The sequence below is a fragment of the Nycticebus coucang genome, chromosome 12, assembly GCF_027406575.1.
Source record: "Nycticebus coucang isolate mNycCou1 chromosome 12, mNycCou1.pri, whole genome shotgun sequence".
NCBI lineage: Eukaryota > Metazoa > Chordata > Mammalia > Primates > Lorisidae > Nycticebus > Nycticebus coucang.
Window position 1 is genome coordinate 56,412,773 of NC_069791.1, and position 21,727 is coordinate 56,434,499.

Sequence of the window (21,727 nt, forward strand, 5' to 3'; positions counted from 1 at the left end):
GGTACCTCCCAGAGTGAGTGATTGCCTCTGTGCCGGCCAGCTTATCTATTAGCTGCTGGATCCCAGCCAATATGGATTATGATACATACATACATACATACATACATACAGTGAGTTACAGAACAGCAGATATCACACTGTTTCTGCTTGCAAAAAGGCAGAAGGAATCAGTTAAGCCTATAAAATCCTTGACAGTCTGGACTTCTGTTCACTTAACATCACCCTTCTACATCTATTCAAGTGCAAACAGATCTCAGAGCAGATGTATCCTCACACTTGGCTTGGTGACTAGATGGGCCCTTTGTGAAAGTTAAAAGACACCCCTCCCTTCAGTCCAGTGGTGGACTAGATTTCACACCCCGTTCATCCTCTTGCCCAGGTACTTTTGTGCAGTGCCCAACCTGCACAACTTTATGCTCTTGTTCCAGCTGACAGACTAACCTTGATCTTGCAGCACCAAAACGCCAAAATACTGTGATTCTTCAAATATGTACTGGGCACTTGCTATACTTAACGCATTCTGTGGGGGTTATTGGCAGGGGCAGCTGACACCAATAAAGAAGTGCTGCTGCAATGTCCATTTTGGCTCTAATTTGCAACAATTTCTGGAGCGTGTTTTTTGTTGTTGTTTGTTTGTTTGTTTTGTTTTAAGAGGGCACTTTTTTCCTGTGGGCCCCCTAATACAATTGTTCAGTCGAATCAACTAAGATAGACTTCCCGTGGTCTGTAGTCACCACCATTACAGATTCAGTATTCCAGTCTGCAAAATGCTGCCTCTCATGCCAGGGTTTATGCCAATTCATTAAGGGCTATTGGTGACATTCGCTGTTAGCCTGGCTCAAGGAGCTGTGTGGGCATGCGCCACCCGGGTCCTCCCATCACATCCACGTCGAGGTTTGCAGGAGGGAGAGGCACGGATGCTAAGGCTGTGGGCAGCTACAGACTGCACAAGTCCATGCCCCATCTGAACGCTGCATCCCTAAGACCGTAACCACTCAAGGTTGCATGGAGGTCGCTATCTGAAACTGTCTTTATTCCGTAAGGATGATGGAAAGTTTGTTCAACTAATGATGACAGGACCATGGTTCGTAAATTTTAGAACGATTAATCATAACTAAATGCACCACAGGGAGCAATAAACTCGACATTGGGAAAATTGCCCCTGTAGCTTTCAAGTTTGCAAATGAGACATCCTGGGTTTTTAAAATTATTTTGAGTGCAGTTTTCTTTTTCTTTTTTTTGGTTTGAGTTTTAAGTGGATATTACAGAAATATGGTCACTCTGGTTTAAAATCATTTTAGTTGGCTTTTTAATTTTTTAACAAATCAGGCCAGTAAAACCTCGTTTGAGCCTCTAGCACGGTGGTTCTCAACCTCCCTAATGCTGCGGCCCTTTAACACAGTTCCTGTGGGTCATGACCCACAGGTTGAGAACTGCTGCTCTAGCGTGTCCATCAGAGTCACTGACCCCATGGGCTCTGAAGTTAGTGACTTCTCCACCTTAGAATCCTCACTGCTGCCGAGAGCAGACCCTGTCCCACAGAAGAGTGGACATGAGGGTCACACGTATGGGGACAGGAGCACCTTATGAACCAGGGAGGCCCCCAGTGCCACCCGCTCCACAGCCAAGCCCCTCCCTTGCCTCTCTCTACCCCCTTGGCGCTTTGCTCACACACTTATTTTGGTGACACCCACACCAGCTGCCACATACCTTCGGAGGACTTGATTCACCTCCAGCCTATGAATTCCTCCTCTTGGCTGTCTATTTTAGTTTCCTATCTCCAGGATCTAGCAGAGCACCTGACTCCTCACAAACATTCAAAAGTCATTAGTGAATGAATGGATGGATGAGTAGGCAATTTTGAAGAAAAGAGCATTCGGTTAAGAGACAAAAGATCTTCCAACTAGAAGATCCTAATTATGGTAGTAAAAAACTACTAGCATTTGAATAAGAACTTGCAGGGTGATTTTATATATATGGCAATAATCCTCCTTTGGGGCAGGTGTGATTGGTGGATGGTCCATTTTGCCTCCTGAGAGAACTAGACTTAGAGAAGTCAATCACGGAGCCCAAACCCAGGCCTGTTAGGTAAACTTGCTCGAGTCCCTCAGCCTCCCTGAGGTTCCTTTCCTCCACCGGTGAACAGACATCATAATGCCCAATCTCCCTGCCACTTGGGATTGTTGTGCACAGCAAGCAACCACACGGGATATTGAGAGAAAAGAAATCAGAGAAGGCAAAGACCCAGGTCATCGGGTGGTGCCTGTGGCTCAAGGAGTAGGGTGCCGGCCCCATATACCAGAGGTGGTGGGTTCAAACCTGGCTCCAGCCAAAAACTGCGAAAAAAAAAAAAAAGACCCAAGCCATCCTTCCTCTGAAGGATGTTGGTTGGTAGGAAGTGGTAGGAAGTGGAGAGACAGAATGATCAAGAGCCTCCAGGGTGAGACCAAAACCTGTCGATCGTTTCCGACGTCAGCCCCTGCCTTGTCTTTTCTAGGACCCAGATACATGGATAGACCTCTTTCACAACATCAGAATCAGCCCATCTGGAAACCAGTGGTGATGGGAGAAAGAGAACATTAATATCAATATCTCTGCCTTCAGTATCAGGTGGGACCCTGCAGGCCAGGGATCCTCAATATAGTAGGTCCCACAGCATCGTACCCTTCTCCTTCCCCAAATCCCCCTATTCACAGAGTGCTTCAAGGTCTGCCTGGTCCTCAGCACATACTCTTTCTGGCTTCATGCCTTCGTCTGCTCTGGCTCCCTTGATGGCTCAGAGCACCTTCTGCTTAGCTGGAGCTCTAAAGCCCCGCCAGCTTTGCCAGTGACCTTCCCTGGCCCCTCTCTTCCCTGAGGCACTGATGCGAATAAGGCTCAGTTAATCGCAGCCCTACCAGGGACTCTCCCCTCTCTCCCTGAGGCACTGATGGGAATAAGGCTCAGTTAATCGGAGCCCTACCAGGGACTCTCCCCTCTCTCCCTGAGGCACTGATGGGAATAAGGCTCAGTTAATCAGAGCCCTACCAGGACTCTCCCCCCACCCCAAATCATCACCCATCACTTAGAACCCTCTGCACGGTCCAGCCTGGCAGATACCTGACACCATGCGCACAGGCCGGTGATTGCACAGGCTCAGCCAAGGGGGCAGGGATGATGAAGAAGAGAGTGGTACCAGGTGGAGTGAGCGAGATCAGTGGGAATGTAAAAGGCAAAGCTTCCCTAGGCATGGGTGTTCAGACCCTTCCGGGTTTCATTCTCACTCACACGGGACAGTCCTCCCACCTCCGGGGAATTTGTATAGGCAGGTGAAACACCCTTCCCCACTCTCAGCATGGTTAGCTCCTAATTCTCCAGGTCTCAGCTTCAATGCCCTCCCCTCAGAAAAGTGTCCTCTCACTTACAGCACCACTGTTGTGCTGCTAAATGTTTAACACCAGCTCTAGAAAGAAAACTCTGATCTGTCATGTTTACTGATGTCTGTAATGTAAATACTTCCACCATGGCCAATGTGAAGCCATTGACACATACAATGTCACTCCAGGTGGGGTTAAGAAGACAGCATGTGCAGAATTGGCTCGTGACAAGTAGGCAGAGCCGGCTCCACACACCTATGACCATGGGATTGAAGGGCAAGCCCCGGCCTTCTCAACAACTCCACTCTCACTACTTGTGATTACATTATGATTTTGTTTGTTCCTTTTCCTTTACGTGTCTTCCCTGTGAGATTGTAAGCTTTATGACAGCAAAGATTTTGTCTGTGTCGGCTACACCGCTGATGCCCCCGTACCTGGCACAGGGCCTAGGATGTGGTACAATAGTACTTGAAGGAATGGATAAATGAAACTCACTTCTGGGATTATTAATGGGTCATTTCACGAGCAGTTAGGAAAAGAAGTGGCAATTGCCAGGAGTCACTAGTACAAGCTCATTAAAAGCAATTATGTATGATTAGTCTCATTTCTTCTTTTGACTCGGTTGTTAGTCAAGTTAATAAATGAAATAATAAAAATAACAATTGCTAACACTTACGGGCTGCACATCACATGCTGGATACTATTGTGTTTTATACAGGGGTGTGCTGCAGACACTTAACAAGCTCTCCCGAGGATAGAAGTCCTGGCCAGTAGTCTTTGCTGATTTCCACTGTGGTCAATTTCAAGCCACCAAAGTGGCTGCATGTATTCTACACATTCACCAAAAATTTCCTAATCAGCTCTCAGGATCCTAGAAGGAGCCTGCTCCAGAATGCTTCACTTTTACATGCCATAATCCTCAGTAGCCCTATGAATGTGAATCACTATTATTCCCATTTCACAGGTGAGAAAACTAAGGCACATAAAGTAAGTCACCCAAGATCACAAGCAAAATCTGGCAGAGCTGGGTATGAACCAGAAAGTGTGCCTGCAGAGCTAGCGTGTGCAATGCAGCCCGTGGAGACTTGGATGCGGCCCCACCTCCATGGCATCCTTACAGGAATGACAAAATGTGGATTCATGACCAACTACATGAGCAAATTCCAGGGAGCTGATTAAGAACTGAATGTAGACCAACCTACTGGATGTCCACACCCACTACAGAGCACCTGCGTAGATAAGGCAAGGCAAGGCCAGGAACAATGACCCCTGGAGAGCAATGAGCTAGGAAGTCTTAGTCGTTTGTAATGAAGGACCAAATCCACAAGATGATGTGGAATGCAAATAGAAAATAAGACTCTCAGTTCAGATGTAAAATATCCACCAGCAGATGCAGGTTAGGAGGTATATAGCCTGGCGGCCGTCCAGGGCTACATGACAGATCGTAGCCGATCTCCCGGTCAGGTCATGTGACATGGCGTTTTCCACAAGCTGCCTTGTCAGAAGTGCAGCATCTGAACCCTCCCATCAACTGACAGTATTTATTTCTTAGCCTGGTTCTCTGTGGGTGAGAGAGATACTAAAACATGAACAGAATAGAAGGTGCCAACCAAAGCCCTTCTGAGCCAAAGGGAAGGAACTGGGCATGTGCCACCCGAGATGTGGGAGCGGGAGTCCCCTCACTCAGTAGGGAGCGCTGGGAATGTGGGAGGGAAGCAGAGTCCACCTTGGTGGCAAGAAGCGCCTTCTGACAATCCCGGCTGTCCTGGGGCCCCCATAGCTGCCAGGCCTGGGAGGCTGCACGATGTGGAGGAATCATCAAGGACTAGACCACTGCACCTGGCATGACCGTAGCTCCCTGAGCACCTACTACATGTGAGGCCCTGGGTTAGGCCCTTGACCTGCATTTTCTCTAACCCCCCAGTGACCCTGCAAGCTGGGCACCGGCTTAGCTCCTCTACAGGGGAGCACGAAGCAGCGCAGAACAGTGAGCTTATTTGACCAAGTCCTCCCACCTTTAAGTTGCAGAGGCTCCTCTGTCCTTTGTCACTGCCTCATGTCAGGCAATTGTTAGGTCTGTCCCACCCATGCTATTTGTGCTTTAGGTCATGCCCAAGCAGGAGAAGAGGAAGGAAGGGTATACTTTTTCCTTTAGTTTTCTGAGAAGAAAATGGGTTATAATTTTTTGTTTCTAGAAGTATAAAAATTCTATCAATCTCTGAGCTCCTATGTCAACTTTCACAATGAACCTACCTTTTTAAGCGTCTTGGCAGCCCACTAGTTTCCTCATCTTAAGGAGAGGAAATCATAGTTGCTAGGGCTTAAGTCAAAGAAGAGTCATGGAAGCGTGTGTGTGAGCCATGCGTGTGAGTGAGCCACGCGCGTGGACGGAGCCATGTGAAGCCGGCACGTCTGCTGTGGATGCTTCTTGTGGGTGTGTGTCTACCTGTGAATAACTCCATCCAAGGCCGGGTGGAGGTGGAGAGGAAGAGAGATGGATTGATTCTGGGAAGCAGGTATTTTATGTCCGTGTTGTTATTTATGTCGCTACACCTACACTCCCAAGACCCACACAACTGGCTGTTACAGCATTTCAAAAGCATTTCTGTGGAAGCGTCTGTGTAGCCAAGCTGTCCTCTTTTGAGTACACGTGCCAGGGCTGAGGCGCCTGGGGCAGCAGTGGAGGGCCATGGGCGGCCTCACCGGCTCCTACTTGCTGTGACCCCCAGGAAGGAAGAAATAAAAACAGGTTTGCTTTATGAAGGCCCCTGGTCTTGGGGCTCCTCCTCTCTGGTAAAGTGTGTGTGTGTGAGGGGGAGGAACAGGCACAGGGCACAGGGGTAGCTAGTCTCTGGGGGACAGTGGTTGGCCCTTTTAGGGCCTGTGTCTCAATACACAAAATCGACCCTGCACTATCAAAAGTCAGAGCACAGGATGACTCCATTCTGAAGCCATGAGGTGGGGCCGAGCCAGGGTCAGGGATTCCTCAGCAGGAGTTAGCCACCTCCTCCCCTACAACTCCAGGCCCCCTCCAGGCCTGGCCCACACTCTGCTAGGAATGCCTGAGCAAACCGGACAGCCCTGCTGCCCAGGGAAGGGCTGAGGTCGGCACAGAGTGCTGAAGTGTGGGCAGGAACGGCCGGGCCCAGCGAGTCAGAGCCCAGGCAGTAGGAAGGGCAGCCCCCGAAGGGCAGTCTGGTGGGGGATGGTGAAGGCTGCCCAGCATGGAGCCCAATACTAAGTGGCATGGCATCCGTAGGGACAGGAGGTGGTGACAACGGGAGATTGATTTCATACAGGGGGGTGGAACCATACCCAGGTGAGTAGTAAACACAACTGTCAGAAGGAAAAAGTGAGGAAGGAGTACAGGGAGGCCTGGCTTTTCAGCGTGAGAGAAACGAGGCGCAAACATGGAAAGGAGAGAATTAGAGGGAACCCGGTGGTGTTGGTTAGCAACGAAGGCGCCGTGTGAGTTCCTACTTCACCATACGTAGATACAGAAATAAAGATTATGTAAATGTATACACACAAACAGACACATATACTCCCCAGCTTTCTCCAGAGAAACAGCCCGGGAGCGTCAACACCCTAAAATCGGTGAGCATATCTAGTCCCAATCTTAGTTTCTAAATGCTATTGTCCATTAAATGGAATTGGGAAAAGTGGCCAATTCCAGAACAGAGGCATGGAAAGCTCAGGATATGCCTGGAACGTCTTATGCCAGAAAGTCAGAAAACTCATACAAAAGGACAGAGGTATGTCAAAGGGAGACAGAAGCCAGGGGCTCCCAGCTACCGAATGAAGCACAATTTGAGTGTCAGAGTAAATAGTGATAACAGGTGTAACCTATTAAATAAAATAGGAATCCATAGTGAAATGAATGAATGAATGAATGAATGAGTGGATAGATGGATGGAAATTGGATGGAGCCTGACGGTCAGGGATTCCTCATCAGGCATTAGCCACCTCCTGCCCCACAGCTCCAGGCCCCCTCCAGGCCTGGCCCACACTCTGCTAGGAACGCCTGTAGACCCCAAACAGCCCCCAAACGCTTATCCCACTGAGTGTGGGATAAGTCATCAACAGGAGATAGAAAGAGAGAGAGACCGTGTTAGGGGGCTGGCTAGCACCTCAGTGAGCAGGCAATACTGCTCAGGTGTAGGTTGGGAGGAAAATGGGCAAAGTGTTGTTTGGAAGCCCCTCAGAACTCAGGGATGGGACTCAGTACCCCCAAGAGGACACCTGCCTACGAGGTTTATTTTCTGGATCGCCAGGCAGTAGTGGCCCTTCTGTGTCCATAGGAAAAAGTGAGGAAAGAGTACAGGGACCAGGGCCGACCCAAGGACTCCACCCCAGCTCAGCTACTGGCCTCTCTAGTCTCAGTGTCCACGTCTGAGCCAGGGAGGAGGTCAGATGAAAACATGAGGACGTGGAGAAAGTCCAATGGTCTTGTTCGTCCATCTTTACTAGGCAGACAGGGAGCCCAGCTCAAGCGCTTTTCTGACGAGGGCACAGGAGAGCCCTGGGTCCCGAAGTGAGCGCAGAGAGGCTAGAAACCAAGCCAGAGGTCGGAGGTATCTGAGCCGCATTCCCTGCGGGGACCTGGGGACTGTGCTCTGCTTTCGGCCACCTACAGATGCTGCCTGTCATCACATCCTGGCCTTTGCACCACAATCCCAGCCCCCCTTTCTCAACCCTTCCCCACCCAGATTAGATTCTCTAACCGTCATTTTCATCAATTCTGGCTCTCCCTTCCCCTGTCATGTCCTCCCAGCAAAGTCCCGACCCAGGCAACCTTCCACTCCACTCACACCCCAGCCACTGAGCGTGGGAAGGGAACGATCAGGACTGGACTTGGTCTAGGACTGTCTACTGACGCAGGGTGCTTCTCAGCAGTCCTCACTACCCCAGCAGGCCCTCCATCTCACCTTCAGAGAGCAAATGGAAGCAGCAAACCAGGGCCTTCCCACCACCAGCCACCTTCATCTGGACCCTACTTCCCACTTTCCCTCCGTTGCTGTGGTGGAACTGTCCCTACTCCAGGGCAAGGGCCACCCCCCCCTCCTGTGCAAAGCAAAGGAACCTGTCAACCCCCTTACGGTCTTTGCTTCTGAATTTACTCTTTCTTGTATCTGCAATTTCTCTCTTACTGTGCCATTGAATCATACACACCTTTCTTCATCTCCTATCTTTAACCACACCCCACCTTCATACCATATCCCCAATTGCTAATGTTCCATCTTTCTGCTCTTCGTCACAGCAAGAAGAGTTACGGCCCTTGCCTCAGTCTCTTCTGAACCTACTCTAACTGGACTTTTATCCCCACCCCTACAATGAGCCTGCTCCTGTGAACTCTAGGTGGCACTTCTCTGTTCATACCTTGCTTGGGCTCATAGCATTCCCCAGGAAGGAGCCGCTGGCCACTCCTTCCTTCCCGGGCTTGGTGGTCATCATGCTCCTAAACAGCCACCAGCCTTGCTGACTGCATGTTCTCAGCCCCCTCACTGGCCCTTTTCCTGGGCTTGACCTCTGAGTGTTGAAATGCTTGAGAGCCCTATCTCTGGCTCATTCCTTTCTTCTAGCTACACATTGCCCCTAAGTGACCTCACTCTGCAGCTTTAACTGACATCTACATATTGATGACTCCCACCAATGGATCTCCTGCTGAGTCTCCTTGAAACTCTAGACTTACACATCCCAATCTGACTCCACACCTCTACCTGGATGGCCAGTGGCCATCTCAGACTAGCACATCAGAAGGGAGCTCTTGACTCTTTCTCTCTTCTGCCACCCCGTGAGTGGCCTTCAGCAAGCCACCAACACCCAGTCACTCAAGCCAGAAAGAGTTAGGGCTCGCCCTCTCTTTCTTCTCATCCCCACACCCGATGCGCCAGCAGGTCTTCAAGCCTCCATCTCCAAGCCTGTCCCACAGTGGTCACTTCTCTCCTCCCACGGTTGCTCCTTGGCGGCTCTGGCTGGGACTCATTCCCGCCCATTCTCCATGGAGAAGACACCTCCCTTGCTTAAATTTATCCCAAAACGTCAGCACCCAGAGAATAAAATCCAACCTTGCTATCCTGGTTTATAAACCTTATGGGATCCAGCCCCTGTGGCCCTCTGATCCCTTTGCCCTTGACACTCTGGACACAGGCCTTGGACATACTGAGCTCCATCCTGCCCAGAGGCCTCTGCACTGGCTGTGATTCCTGCCTGGGATTCTCTCCTCCCCACTTTGTCAGCCTGTCTCCTTCATGTCATTCAAATTTAAGCTTGAATGTGACCTGCTCAGAGAGCATGTGCCCTGACAGTTGCTACTCTGTCCTTCTCTGTCTTATCAGCCTCCTTTGTGAACTGCAAAGCGCTTACCACCATCCGACATTTTCCTTTGAGCATCTACTTCTTGGTTCGTTACCTGTAGCCCCTGTTCCCCCAGCTAGAATGTGGACTCCATGAGGTCAGGGGCTTTACCTGTCTTGTCCCCAGAGTCTGGCTCACGCAGCAGGCAAAGAAGTTTGCCGAGCGAGTCATGTTCCTGCCTTTTCAAAGGGTCGGCAGCAAGTGTGTCAAGTAGCACACAGGCCAGGAGCAGGGCCCAGGCCACATGGCCTGGGTTTGAAGGAGTGTGTGAAGGCAGGCACCACCTGGACCTGCTGAGGTCGGCACAGAGTGCTGAAGTGTGGGCAGGAATGGCCGGGCCCAGTGAGTCAGAGCCCAGGCAGTAGGCCATGGCAGCTAAGAATTTAGCCACAGGCAGGGCTCCCTGAGAGCTGAGGGGCACAAACGTACCCCTTGGCTGGCATGGTGTAGGGGGAACCTCAGCACCCATGACCACAGTCCCACCCAGGGAACTCAGCTGGATGCTGCACCTCCCAAGCCCCAGGGCTCCACACTCTTCCCCCTGTGTACCCCAACAAGAAAGTACAAGCCCCTCACCCCCTCCGTCCATGGGAAAATACTCGGAGGTATGTCTTACTGTTGTCCAAGTGGTTGGCCTTAATGATCTTCTCTGAGTAGTCAGAGATGCTGGAGCATTCGATCTAGAAAGGGCACAGAACAGAGAAGGAGCAAAGCATCAAGAAAGGTCACAGCACATCCAACACCAAGGGAATGGATAGAGAGGAGCGGTGACTGGGCCGTGGCCACAAAAAACATCACGGCAGACTCTGCACAAAGACCCAGCCCTCCCAACAGAAGGCCAGTCGCCTTCCACAAAACAGTGTAGCCTGTGCCAAGAGATGGGGCCCAGCTGCCACCCCGTGATGAGGACTGGATCTCCGTGCCATAGATTCAGGAGGGGCTGGCAGGCGAGGTGGGGAGAGCGGCACTGCCCCTGTCCTCCCGGGGTGGTATGAGAGGGCAGAGCCAGGCCAGCACCGTGTGAGCCTCTCACAACACTCTTCTCCACACCCCAACCCTCCCACAGTAAACTGGGCAACTTCCAGGATGAGAACATCTAGAAAATGCCAAATCAGGATCCCAAGGCTGGTCCTAAGATCCGCCCCCTCACCCCCACACATACAAAATTCAGTCTCACTGCTACCATGGGCTCCACCTTTGAAAGAACTTACTCCTTTTCATCTGAAAGTTTTTCCAGGCTCCCAAAATCTCCTAAGCAAAGGGCCAGGGGAGTTGAGAGATCAGCCGACTTTTGCTAAGAGGAAGTCCTCTTGGGAATGGTGGGAGCCCAAGCCCTATCCTGGGAGGGAGACCTAGAGGGTGCTGTGAGGGGAGGACTAAGGGACGCTGGAAGTGAGGGGGACAGCTGTCCCCTCAGCCGGCCTTCCACAGAGGCCGGCCTGTGCTATGGCCCCGGGCTCCACACACATTCACGTTTGGGGGCCCCCTCAGGCTCCTCTGGGACCTGTACATGGAGCGTTCCCTGAGAAACGGTCACACAGGGGCACCGAGGGAGCTGCTGATGACACTGCCTTGAGGAAGGGCGAGGGCACCCGCAAGGTCGGGAAGGGGTCACTAAGGAGGCAGACCCTGGCCAGGGTGCAGGCCCTTTGTCTTGAGGTCCCACTGACTGTGGGGGTGTGTCTCCTCGTCTCTCCTCTTCCTGTGCTGTCACCCCACCTGCAAGAGCAGCCCAGGTTCACACCTGGCCTCTGCAGCTGTCTAACTGTGGCTCAGTGCTCCTTGGACGAAGCTGTAGTCCCCGTCCCCTGTGGCCGTGCTGGGTGAACCGTGTCCCCGTGCACAGCACCAGAGCACTGACTCCCCAGAGTCGCCCGGGGTGCCGGGCTAAATCATTCCCTCCTCTTTTCTGCCTCCCATCTTCACCTTTTCCCCCCCCCACTTCATTTTTCCCATTCTTTTCTTTAGTACTTTCTACTTTGTTTTCTTTCTTTTTTTCTGAACCGCTCTCTCATTTCTCTAGCTTTTCTCTGAGCCTTTCTTTCTGCCTCTTTCTCTGTTTCTACCTCCATGTTCTATCGCCAACGATGGTCTTCCTCTCTCTCTCTCTCTCTCTCCTGTCATTGCTCCTCCCCACTGAAGGACAGGGGTGGGTGGAGGGGGGCCCTGTGAAATGATCCATCCGGAAAGGCAGCCAGCCAAGGGTGGCGGAGCCATTTATAAGAGAGCTGTTAGAGAGAAGGGCGGGAGGCAGACAGATAGCCAAGTCACCGCAGCTGGAAGGTGCTGAGTGGGAGCTCCTAACAGCTCCTTGGCTGGAGCTTGGCTGGAAGACTTGGGCTCCAGGGACACTACGCTCAGCACTAGAAGAGAAAGCACATGGGTCGCTGGGTGGCCCAAAGTCCAGCTCTGCTGCCCTGTGAACTCACTGAGAGTTTTCTGTCCCTTGCCTGAGGCCTCCATCCCTGTGGACCAGCAATGGTATCAGTGATGACAGTGTGGCTTGCCTTTGGGCATTGGGATGGACCCTCCCCTCAATAGTGCCTCAGCTGAGAATGTCACTGAGAAAGAATGTTTCTGAGAAAGAAAGGCTCAGAGTTTCCCAGACAAGGCTGTGTCTACAGCAGCTTGTGGACAGCCCAGGCCTCCAGAAGACCCTCAATAGCCATGGCTAAGTGCTTCCCAAGTCAGGCATGGAGGAGGAATGCTCTCTTTGGGGGGAAACTTAGGGGCAAGTGTATAGAGACAGAAGGTAGCCATGGACATTTGGAGGGCTCTTGCCAACCCAGGAGCCTGGGGCTTCTCAGGGCAGGTTGCGGTATGTCCAAGCCATGAGGCCTCTGCAAATGGGCCAGCTCGTGTATACGCTGGGAGTCTAACTGCAGTTTGCTTTTCCTCTGGACTAGGATTAATGTCTATTTCCCAGCCCTGACCCCACTGCATTTTTCAAATGTCAGCCAGCAGCTCAGAGTTCTTTTTAACAGTTTCTTTCTAGCTCTAGACTCTCCCAGACCCTCTGTCATCAGGCTGCACACAGCTGCCTTGCCAAGGGACAGCTGGGAGGCCTCGTAGAAGGTCATCCTCCACATCTAGCCTGGAGAGGCTGCAGCAGTCACAGCAGTCAAATTTAAGTCTACCAACTTTTCCTTTAACAAAAACAGAAAGGTAAGGTGGGCATGGTGGCTCATGCCTGTAATCTAGTACTCTGGGAGGCTAAGGCAAGAAGATTGCTCGAGCTCAGGAGTTCAAGACCAGCCTGAGCAAGAGCAAGACCCTGTGTCTACCAAAAATAGAAAAATTAGCTGGACCTTGTGGCAGGTGCCTATAATCCCAGCTACATGGGAGGCTAAGGCAAGAGGATCACTGGAGCCCAGGAGTTTGAGATTGCAGTGAGCTAGGCTGATGTCCTGGCACTCTATCCTGGGCAACAGAGTGACACTGTCTCAAAAAATAAATAAATAAATATTTAAAGAAAATAGGAAGGGGACTTACCGGTTACCTTCTAAGTAACCCCATCTCAACTGTAAGAACAGACACCAAACATTTGCCATATACTGGGCACTGACTTAAGCATCCATTTACATGTGTATTAAAACTGTTCAGTTCTCACAATCACCCTATGGGCAAGGGACTGTTATTATACCCATTTTTCAGATGGAGAAATTGAGGTACAGAGAAGTAAGCTGCCCAAGGTGACACATCTAATAAGTGGATGAACTCCCACATGTGACCACACTGCACTGCCTCTCAAGCTGACAGCAGGGCTGAGCACTGTAAGGTAATCATGCCCTCAGGAGTGATCTCAGGAAAGCCAAAATCCTCTGCAAATGTTGACGGTCGCCAGGGCAAGGATCCAGGAGCAACGCCTAGGTGACAGGGAGCCTGCCCTGCCTCCTAAGAGACACACTTGATTTTCTCTGCTGCTCCTCAAAAGGTATGACCCAAGCAAAGGGATGATCTGGGCTTGAACTTCGGGATGGACTGGGGAAGACAGAAGGCAAGGGGCCGACTCTGCAGAAGCCAAAGTGAGTAAGGGAGGGGCATGCTTACCCCAAACACCTTCTTGGCCCCTGCTTTAGCAGCAAACATGGAAAGGATTCCAGTACCACTCCCAACGTCCAGCACCACTTTGTCCTTGAACACGTGCTTGTTGTGGTACATGGAGTTCCGATAAGTGAGCGTTCGCACCTCATCCTTCAGCATTTCCTGTGATGGAAGGAAAGGACAGGGAATGTCACTATATTCAAGGCACCTGGAGGCAAGTACATAGGGGTCATGAGCCCCTGGATCATGCCAGCAAATTTTTCAAGAATTTCAATGATACCATTAGGCAGAGCCACGGAGGGGTATTGTGGGGCAGCTAGACCAGGGGCTTCATGTGTCACTCCAAAGTACCTCAACCTTAAAACTCTGCCCAGAAAGATGACTATGTACTGTGTGAAGAGAAACTCAAGTCCAAACCTGGGAAAGCTCCAACTTAGCAAAGAACAAAAGGAAAGATCAGTACAATACAACATGAAAGATTTAAGTTATACCTGAAGCAGAACCTTCTGTCATGGTGAGAGACTTGCCATTGAACAGGTCATTAAAGGAGGCTTTTGTGAGTGTACTTTTTGTTTCGTTTGCTTGTTTGTAAGACTAGAAAATATATTCCTCTGTCCAGTATAAATGCTTTGTAGTGAGAGCGAAACCAGATTACATATTATTCTTGTCTTCAGCAACCCAAGGAAAGCATGATTAATCTGTGTATGGCTGTAAGGTAGGGATCTTTGGCCATTCAGGGTGTTAGAGAACACTTTTGACTAACTCATCACCAAAAGTGTTGGGGTGATTTTTTTTTAGAAATCAATTTTATCAAAGTATAATTTGCATACAACTAAAAGCACAGATATTAAGTGTGTGGTTCTGTGCAGTGCAAGGTTTTTGACAAACATACACTTGTGTAACCAACACCATAACCAAGACACAGAATAGTTCCATCATCCCAGAAAGTTCTTCATGCTCCTTTGTACTTGATCCCACCCCATAATACAAATGATCTGATTTTTATCACCAAAGCTTCCTTCTGTCCATTCTAGAACTTCAGATAAACTGAATCATACAGTGTGTACACTTGTGCATCAGACTTCTTTAGTGCAACATGAAGTTTTTGAGATTCATTCATGTTATTGCCTGGGTACAAGATTTGTTCTTTTGGTTGTTCTTGTTCAATACCATCCCACTGTATGAACATACCACAGTGCATTTTATTTATCCTTTCACTTGCTGGTGCTGATTGTTTCCAGTTTTTTGCTATTATGAACAAGACTGCTGTAAACATTCTCACATAGTATTTTTGAGGATTACATTTTCATTTCCCTTGGGTAAATGCCTAGAAATAAGTTTTCTTACTTGCTTAGGGTAGGTATATATTTAACTCCATCAGAAATTGCCAAAATATTTTCCAAAATAGTTGTACCATTTTATGGTCCAACTAGCAATGTATGAGTTCAAGTTGCTTCACATCTTGGCAACTTAGTATTACTCACCTTTTTAACTGTAGCCATTCCAGCAGATATGAACTGGTGTCTCATTGTGGTTTTAATTGCATTTCTCTGATGATTATTGATACAGATAATTTTTCATAGGGCTATTGGCTATTCAATAAACTTATGTAAATAGTTTTATTGAAATAAACATTGGCTATATTATCTTTTTTGTGATGTGTCTATTAAAGTCCTTTGCCAATTTTTTTCTTGAATTATTTGTCTCATCTTAATCGAATTGTAGGAGTTTATTCATTCTGGGAAAGAAGTCTTTTGTTGGAAATATCATGTATGTGTGTATAGTGAATAACTTTTCCGATGGTTTGCCTTTTCATTTTCTTTTCTTTCTTTTTTTTTTTTTAAACAGAGTCTCACTCTGTTTTCCCAGGCTAGAATGCTGTGGCCTCAGCCTAGCTCATGGCAACCACAAACTCCTGGGTTCAAGTGACCCTTCTGCCTCAGCCTCCCAAGTAGCTAGGACTACAAGTGCCCACCGCAATGCCCAACTAATTTTTCTATTTTTAGTAGAAATGAAGTCTCACTCTTACTCAGGCTGGTTTCAAATTCCTGAGCTCAAGCAATCCTCCCACTTCAGCCTCCCAGAATGCTAGGATTACAAGTATGAGCCACCACCCTCCACCTGGCCTTTCATTTCTTAATGTTATCTTTTGAAAAGCAGTTTTTAATTTTGATAAAGATGATTTTTTCAGTTTCTTTTTAATTTAGGCTTAGTGCTTTTTGTATCCTGTCTACCCTAAGATCACAAAGATATTGAATGTTTTCTTCTGAAAGTTTTATAGCCGTGACTTTTACAAGTCAAATTAATTTTCGTGTATGATGTAGCTTAGAAGTTTGAGCTCATTTTTTGCCATAAAAATAAACACTGTAAGCACCATTTGCTAAGCAGACAAACATTTCCCCCATTAAACTAACTACCTTGCCACCTTTGTCAAAAATCAATCAACAGTACACATGCAGCTTCTCTGGTCTGTTCCAGTTCAACATTGACTTGATTACCATAGCTGTATATTAACTTTGAAATAAACTAGTGAGTCTTCCAACATAGTTTGTCTTTAACAAGGTCATTTTGGCTTTTCTGGATCCTTTGTATTTCCGCATACACTTTAGAACTACCTTATGAATTCATTCAGAATAGCCTCCTGAGGTTGATTGCAATTGTGTTGAACCTATAGATCAATTTGGGAAGAATTGACATCTTAGCAACATCGAGTTTAACAATCCAAGAATATCTCTCCATTTATTTAGGTATCCTTCAATTTCTCTCTGAAATCTTATATAGATTTCAGTACAAAGGCCTTGCACTTTTTTTAAAATTTATTCTTGACTATTTTATTTTATGGTACTATATATGGCATTTAAAAATTTTCATTTTACAACATGTTGGTTGACATGTATATTGACCTTGTGTCTTGTAGCCTTGCTCACTTTACATATTAATTCTAGCAGGGTTTTTCTTTTTGCACATTCTTCTATTTTTCTATGTGGAAAACCTTATTACTTATGAATAGAGACAATTTTATTTCTTTTTTCCTTGTATTTATGCCTTGTATTTTTTTGTTTGTTCTTCTTGCTTTTTTGTACTAGCAAAGACTATAAGTAAAATCCTGAATAGAACTGTAGAAGACAGAAATCTTTCCTTTGTTCCAATAATGTGTCCATTAAATGTAATTTAAGCTTTTTATAAATGCCTTTTATTAGTCTGAAGAAGTTCCCTTCTGTGTTTAAGTTGGAAAGAGCTTTTATGTGTATCACGAATTGGTACTGAATTTTGTCACATGCTTTTCTTACATTTATTGAGATGATATATGACTTTTCTCCTTTATTTTGTTAAGGTGTTGAACCCCATAGGTTGGTTTTAAATGTTTACCCAACACTCTATCATGATGTATTCTCTTTTTTAAATATTACTGAATTTTGGGCGGCATCTGCGGCTCAGTCGGTAAGGCGTCGGCCCCATATACCGAGGGTGGCAGGTTCAAACCTGGCCCTGGCTGAACTGTAACCAAAAAATAGCCGGGCGTTGTGGCTGGTGCCTGTAGTCCCAGCTACTCGGGAGGCTGAGGCAAGAGAATCGCTTAAGCCCAGGAGTTGGAGGTTGCTGTGAGCTGTGTGAGGCCACGGCACTCTACTGAGGGCCATAAAGTGAGACTCTGTCTCTACAAAAAAAAAATATATATTACTGTATTTTATTTATTTATTTTATCACACATATCAGTATTTATATTTATGAAGAATGTTAGTCTGTAACTTTCTCTTACCTTCTCTGGTAATCAAGGTTTTGTTGGGCTTATCACATAAGTTAGGAAATATTCTCTCCTCATATATTTTCTGCAAAAGTTTGGGTGAGATTGGTATTTCCCTTCTTTAAATTTTTGTGATAATTCACCAATAAAACCATATGGGCTTGGACTTCTTTTTATGAACAGACTTTTAACTATGAATTCAATTTATTTAGTCGATAAAGAGTTTTTTAAATTTTATGCATTTTTTGTCAATTTTGACAAGGTATTTTTTCAAATAATTTATCCAATTTAAATAAAATGTCAAATGTTTAGGCATAAAATTGTCAGAATATTCTCTCATTACTTGTTAAATGTCTGAACAATCTGTAAAAGTGTCCCTGCCTCCATTTATGCTACTACAACTTGTGTTTTCTCTGTTTTCTTTTTGTCCTCCATCAGCCTAGCTAGGTGTTATCAATTTAGTCTTTTCAACAACCAACTTTGTTGGTTTGTCTTCTATTTCATTGACTTCTGCTTTCATCTTTACTACACATATTTCCTTTCCTTGACTTAGGTTTTCTTTGTTCTTCTTTCTCTAGCTTCATAAGGTGGAAGCTTTCATCATTGATTTTATGACTTTCTTTTTCTTTATGTAATTATTTGCAACTATAAATTTTCTTCCAAATATTGCTTTAACTGCATCCCACAAATTTTAATATGTTGTGCTTTTGCTATCATTTAGTTTGGAATATTTTCTCATTCCTCTTGTGATTTATTCTCTGATCCATGGCTTATTTGGAAGAGTGTTGCTTACTTTCCAAATATTTGGAGATTTTCTGAATAACTTATTGTTTTTTTCTTTCTAATTTAATTAATTATAAACAACAAAAAAAAAATCTGCATGATTTTAACCTTGTAAAGTTTATTAAAATTATTTTGTGACCCAGCTCAAGATCTGATCTTAGTGAATGTTTCTACATGCACTTGAAAAGAACATGTTTTCCATGGTTTTGAGATACAAAACCACAGTCTATAAATGTCAATTAGCTCAGGTTATTTGGTTGTATCATTCAAAATTTTTACATTCTTACTGATGTTTTGTGTATTTGCCTGATCAATTACCAAGCGATAAGTTCTAAAAATATTTCATTACAATTCTCCCTTTAGTTTTGTAGAATTTGCTTCATGTTCTTTGGAGTTCTGGGCAAATATGTTGTAACTTGGTCAGGCTGGGCTACATTTCTCAGAATTCTCTCTCTCTCTTATGTTTCCAGTTAGAATAGATCACAGGGGAGACTCTGGTGAGATACATAAGTTGAATTGGAGGCAGGAGCCATTTTGAAGCCAAGTCATGACTTCCTGTACTGTCCTAGAGCTGATAGCCTTTACCTTATTTGAAGTTGAATAAAGTGGGAGTTTGGTTATATTGAGTTCTATTCTCATTCTAAATACTTTGTAAGTGAGCTTAAGCCTCTCCTTCCAGGAGATCTCTGGGACCAAACCCCACAAGACTGAAAGTTTCCCAGAACCAGACATGGGGCATGGTGCATAGTAGGTTCTCCATAAATAGGAAAACAGCACAGCATGGGGTTTATACACCCAGACCCCAGAGCATTCAATTCCTGAAGTCCTGCGTTCAGATCATACCTCCACTGCTTTTGAGCTCTCGGACTCCAGACCATCTTTTTGCCTTCAGTCCTCAATTTCTTCATCTGGAAAATGGGGTTTGTGTATGATTATATAGTGTAGTAAGTTTCACAAAAATGTTAGCTCTGAATGAAATTGTGATAACTTCAACCCTTTTTCTTCATCCATGCAAAGAAATGGTTGAGAGTGAGCAGGGAATGGAGGCAAAATAATGACAACAGTTTAAGAAATCACTTAGTCATAACCACAGTGAAAAGTCCTAATTGCCTATTTTGGATGGAATCAGATTGACCGACTACCTCTGGAGATCCAGTTTTTGCTATTGGGGAGCTCTCCCAGTACAAAGGTCTTGCATTTCTTGCATTGCCTCTCATTCAATTGCCTTTTGTTACTTCTTTGGCCAATCCCTCCTTTCCTAAGGTCCCAGACCTCAGAGTTAGGTCAGAAGAACACATCTGGGAGAACAGAAGTTGTGGCTTAGCAAGACTTCTCCTACCCAGCCTGTCAAAAGAAAAAGCTCTCTCTCTCCCCTTCCTCCTCTGCTGCTTGAAGCATTTCTGGAAGAATAGCCCAAAGAATTCTAAAAACATTTCACATAAGAACTGGCCATTCTATTGAAAACAATTCCCAGCCCCTAGCCATTTTGGTCTCCCACTTTTCTTGCCTGTTAAACACATGACAGCACATTAACTCAAAGCTGGGAAATGAGCCCTGAAGGATCTATTTCAAAAGAACCTGCAGCAAGGTCATCAGAAGAAAGGAGCTGGCCAGAGTGAGGTTCGGCACCCAGGGCTCAGGGCCTGGCAGTACAGACACCTCAACAGGGATTCTTCTTGTGGCCGAGGCACCAAGCCCAGTGCCCTTGTCAGAGAAGCTGAGAATTCAGAGCTGGAATCCAAGGGTCATAGAGCCCACCCCCTCATCTCTGGGAGGAGAGCTTGGGAAGGACATATCATCACTTCGGCTCCTCTCCAAGATTCTGTCTCCTTAGAGAGGCCTAGGTTACAAGCCCCGGTCTGCTTCTCCCAGCCCCTGCCCTCTGTATGCAATGATCTCTGGGTAGGCCAAGGTCTGGGAAGAACAGAAGTATCCAGAATTGTCTTCTGCCATGCTCTGCAGATCCTTCCCCCTACTCAGCACTGCCTATTTGTATTTACAGACTAATTGAACCCAACCCCACCTTGCCATGTTTCCTCAACACTTACTGATCACTATTAACCAGCAAGCTGGCAGTGCTGCTGCCTGCCCATGTGAGCATCTTGTTAATGATGGGGACAAGCCTGCCAAATGGACAGCTCAGCTCCTGATGGTGAGAAAGGGGTCTCAACTGGACCAGGGAGGCAGAGGCATCACTGCAAGCCGTCTGGCTCAGAACAGAGATCCCTGGTGCTTGATAATGAGGAGTGAGCAGCCCTTTCTCTGCAAAGAACAGTGTTAAGAGTCCATCCACATGCCCTACCCTCTTTCATGCCAGATGACCTGGTGGAGGGAGACCTAGGAGTGAAGGAAATGTTATCTAGCTGCCCCTGTATTAAAGGACCTATAAGATGGCCTATAGCAGCAGCAGCAGCAGCAGCAGCAGAGATTTAAGCTCGGTATCCAGAAGTACTTCCCAATGAGAAGGTTGCTAAGCACTCTCATAGGACGGGAATATCATCTATGATTCACAGATTTTCACTCTAAGTCTCCTGCTCGATCTGTCCTGTTTATATATGTTTGAGCACAAATCTGACTTTTCTACCAATACACAATATCAAGGGAACCTGGCCTAGTGTTTATTTGGTGGTCCTTGGTATCCTCCACCAAGTGAAAATCGTGCCCTTCTGGGGGCTGGGTGATGGCGCTGACCTATATTAGCTGCCATATCAACAGGCCTTTGCAAACCGGGCAATGTGCCAATGCCTCGGTTACAGGCTGGGGACATTAAGTCCTGAAGAAATTACAGAGATCAATGACAACACAGGCAAACACATTCTAAGCCAAAGGTGTGGCTCAGTAAGTACTTAGCATCTCAGAGGGAGGTGTTGGAGAAGCAATCTGTGGCGGGCTCCATGTGAGAAGGTGAGTGTCAAGTCTAGGGAAGGCCAGGCTTGAAGTGCACATCATGGGTAGTCTGGTTTCTAAAGGGTTAGTTTTCATACAGACCCAAGGAGAGGCATTTTGAGGGTCCCTGGAACTGTTCTCTATTCCTAGGAATCTTCCCTAAAATGGGTACCCAGAGCCACAGGTCCATTAGAGCTTGTCACATGGATGACATGCTCTTCAATTAGGAGAAGGATCTTGAGAAGGAGGAGTCTCTTCTGCCTCCCAGAGCATCTCACAGGCCAAGGATAGAACTCCTCCCACCATCCCGACACCCACCCCAGTGGGGAGTTGGTCAAGGAGGCAAGATGGCATTCGGTCTCCTAAGAGCTACAGGCGTGGCTGCCTAGGCCCCCCTGGGCCAGGATCCTCAGAACAGAGCACAGACCCCAGGGTCCCACCCCTGCAGGCCCCAGACCTGGTGCTTTTATTCAGAGAGCAGTCCTCGGGGTACCAAATCTTGAGTCTCCCTGGATTAAATAAAGCTGAGCCCCGAAGTCAAAAAGTAACTGAGGGG

General features: G+C 47.1%; 1 protein-coding gene across 5 annotated transcripts in view; it reads right to left on the reverse strand.

The window, feature by feature from the left end:
* Nucleotides 1-21,727, reverse strand: part of PRMT8 (protein arginine methyltransferase 8) — a 98,589-nt gene that overhangs the window by 25,829 nt on the left and 51,033 nt on the right. For all 5 annotated transcript variants that reach the window (XM_053555254.1, XM_053555252.1, XM_053555251.1 and 2 more), the window contains 2 exons: nucleotides 13,764-13,919; nucleotides 10,330-10,393 (listed from right to left, as the gene is read on the reverse strand). In XM_053555254.1, coding sequence (XP_053411229.1) covers nucleotides 10,330-10,393; nucleotides 13,764-13,919 — 220 coding nt within the window. The remainder of the gene's footprint in view (nucleotides 1-10,329; nucleotides 10,394-13,763; nucleotides 13,920-21,727) is intronic.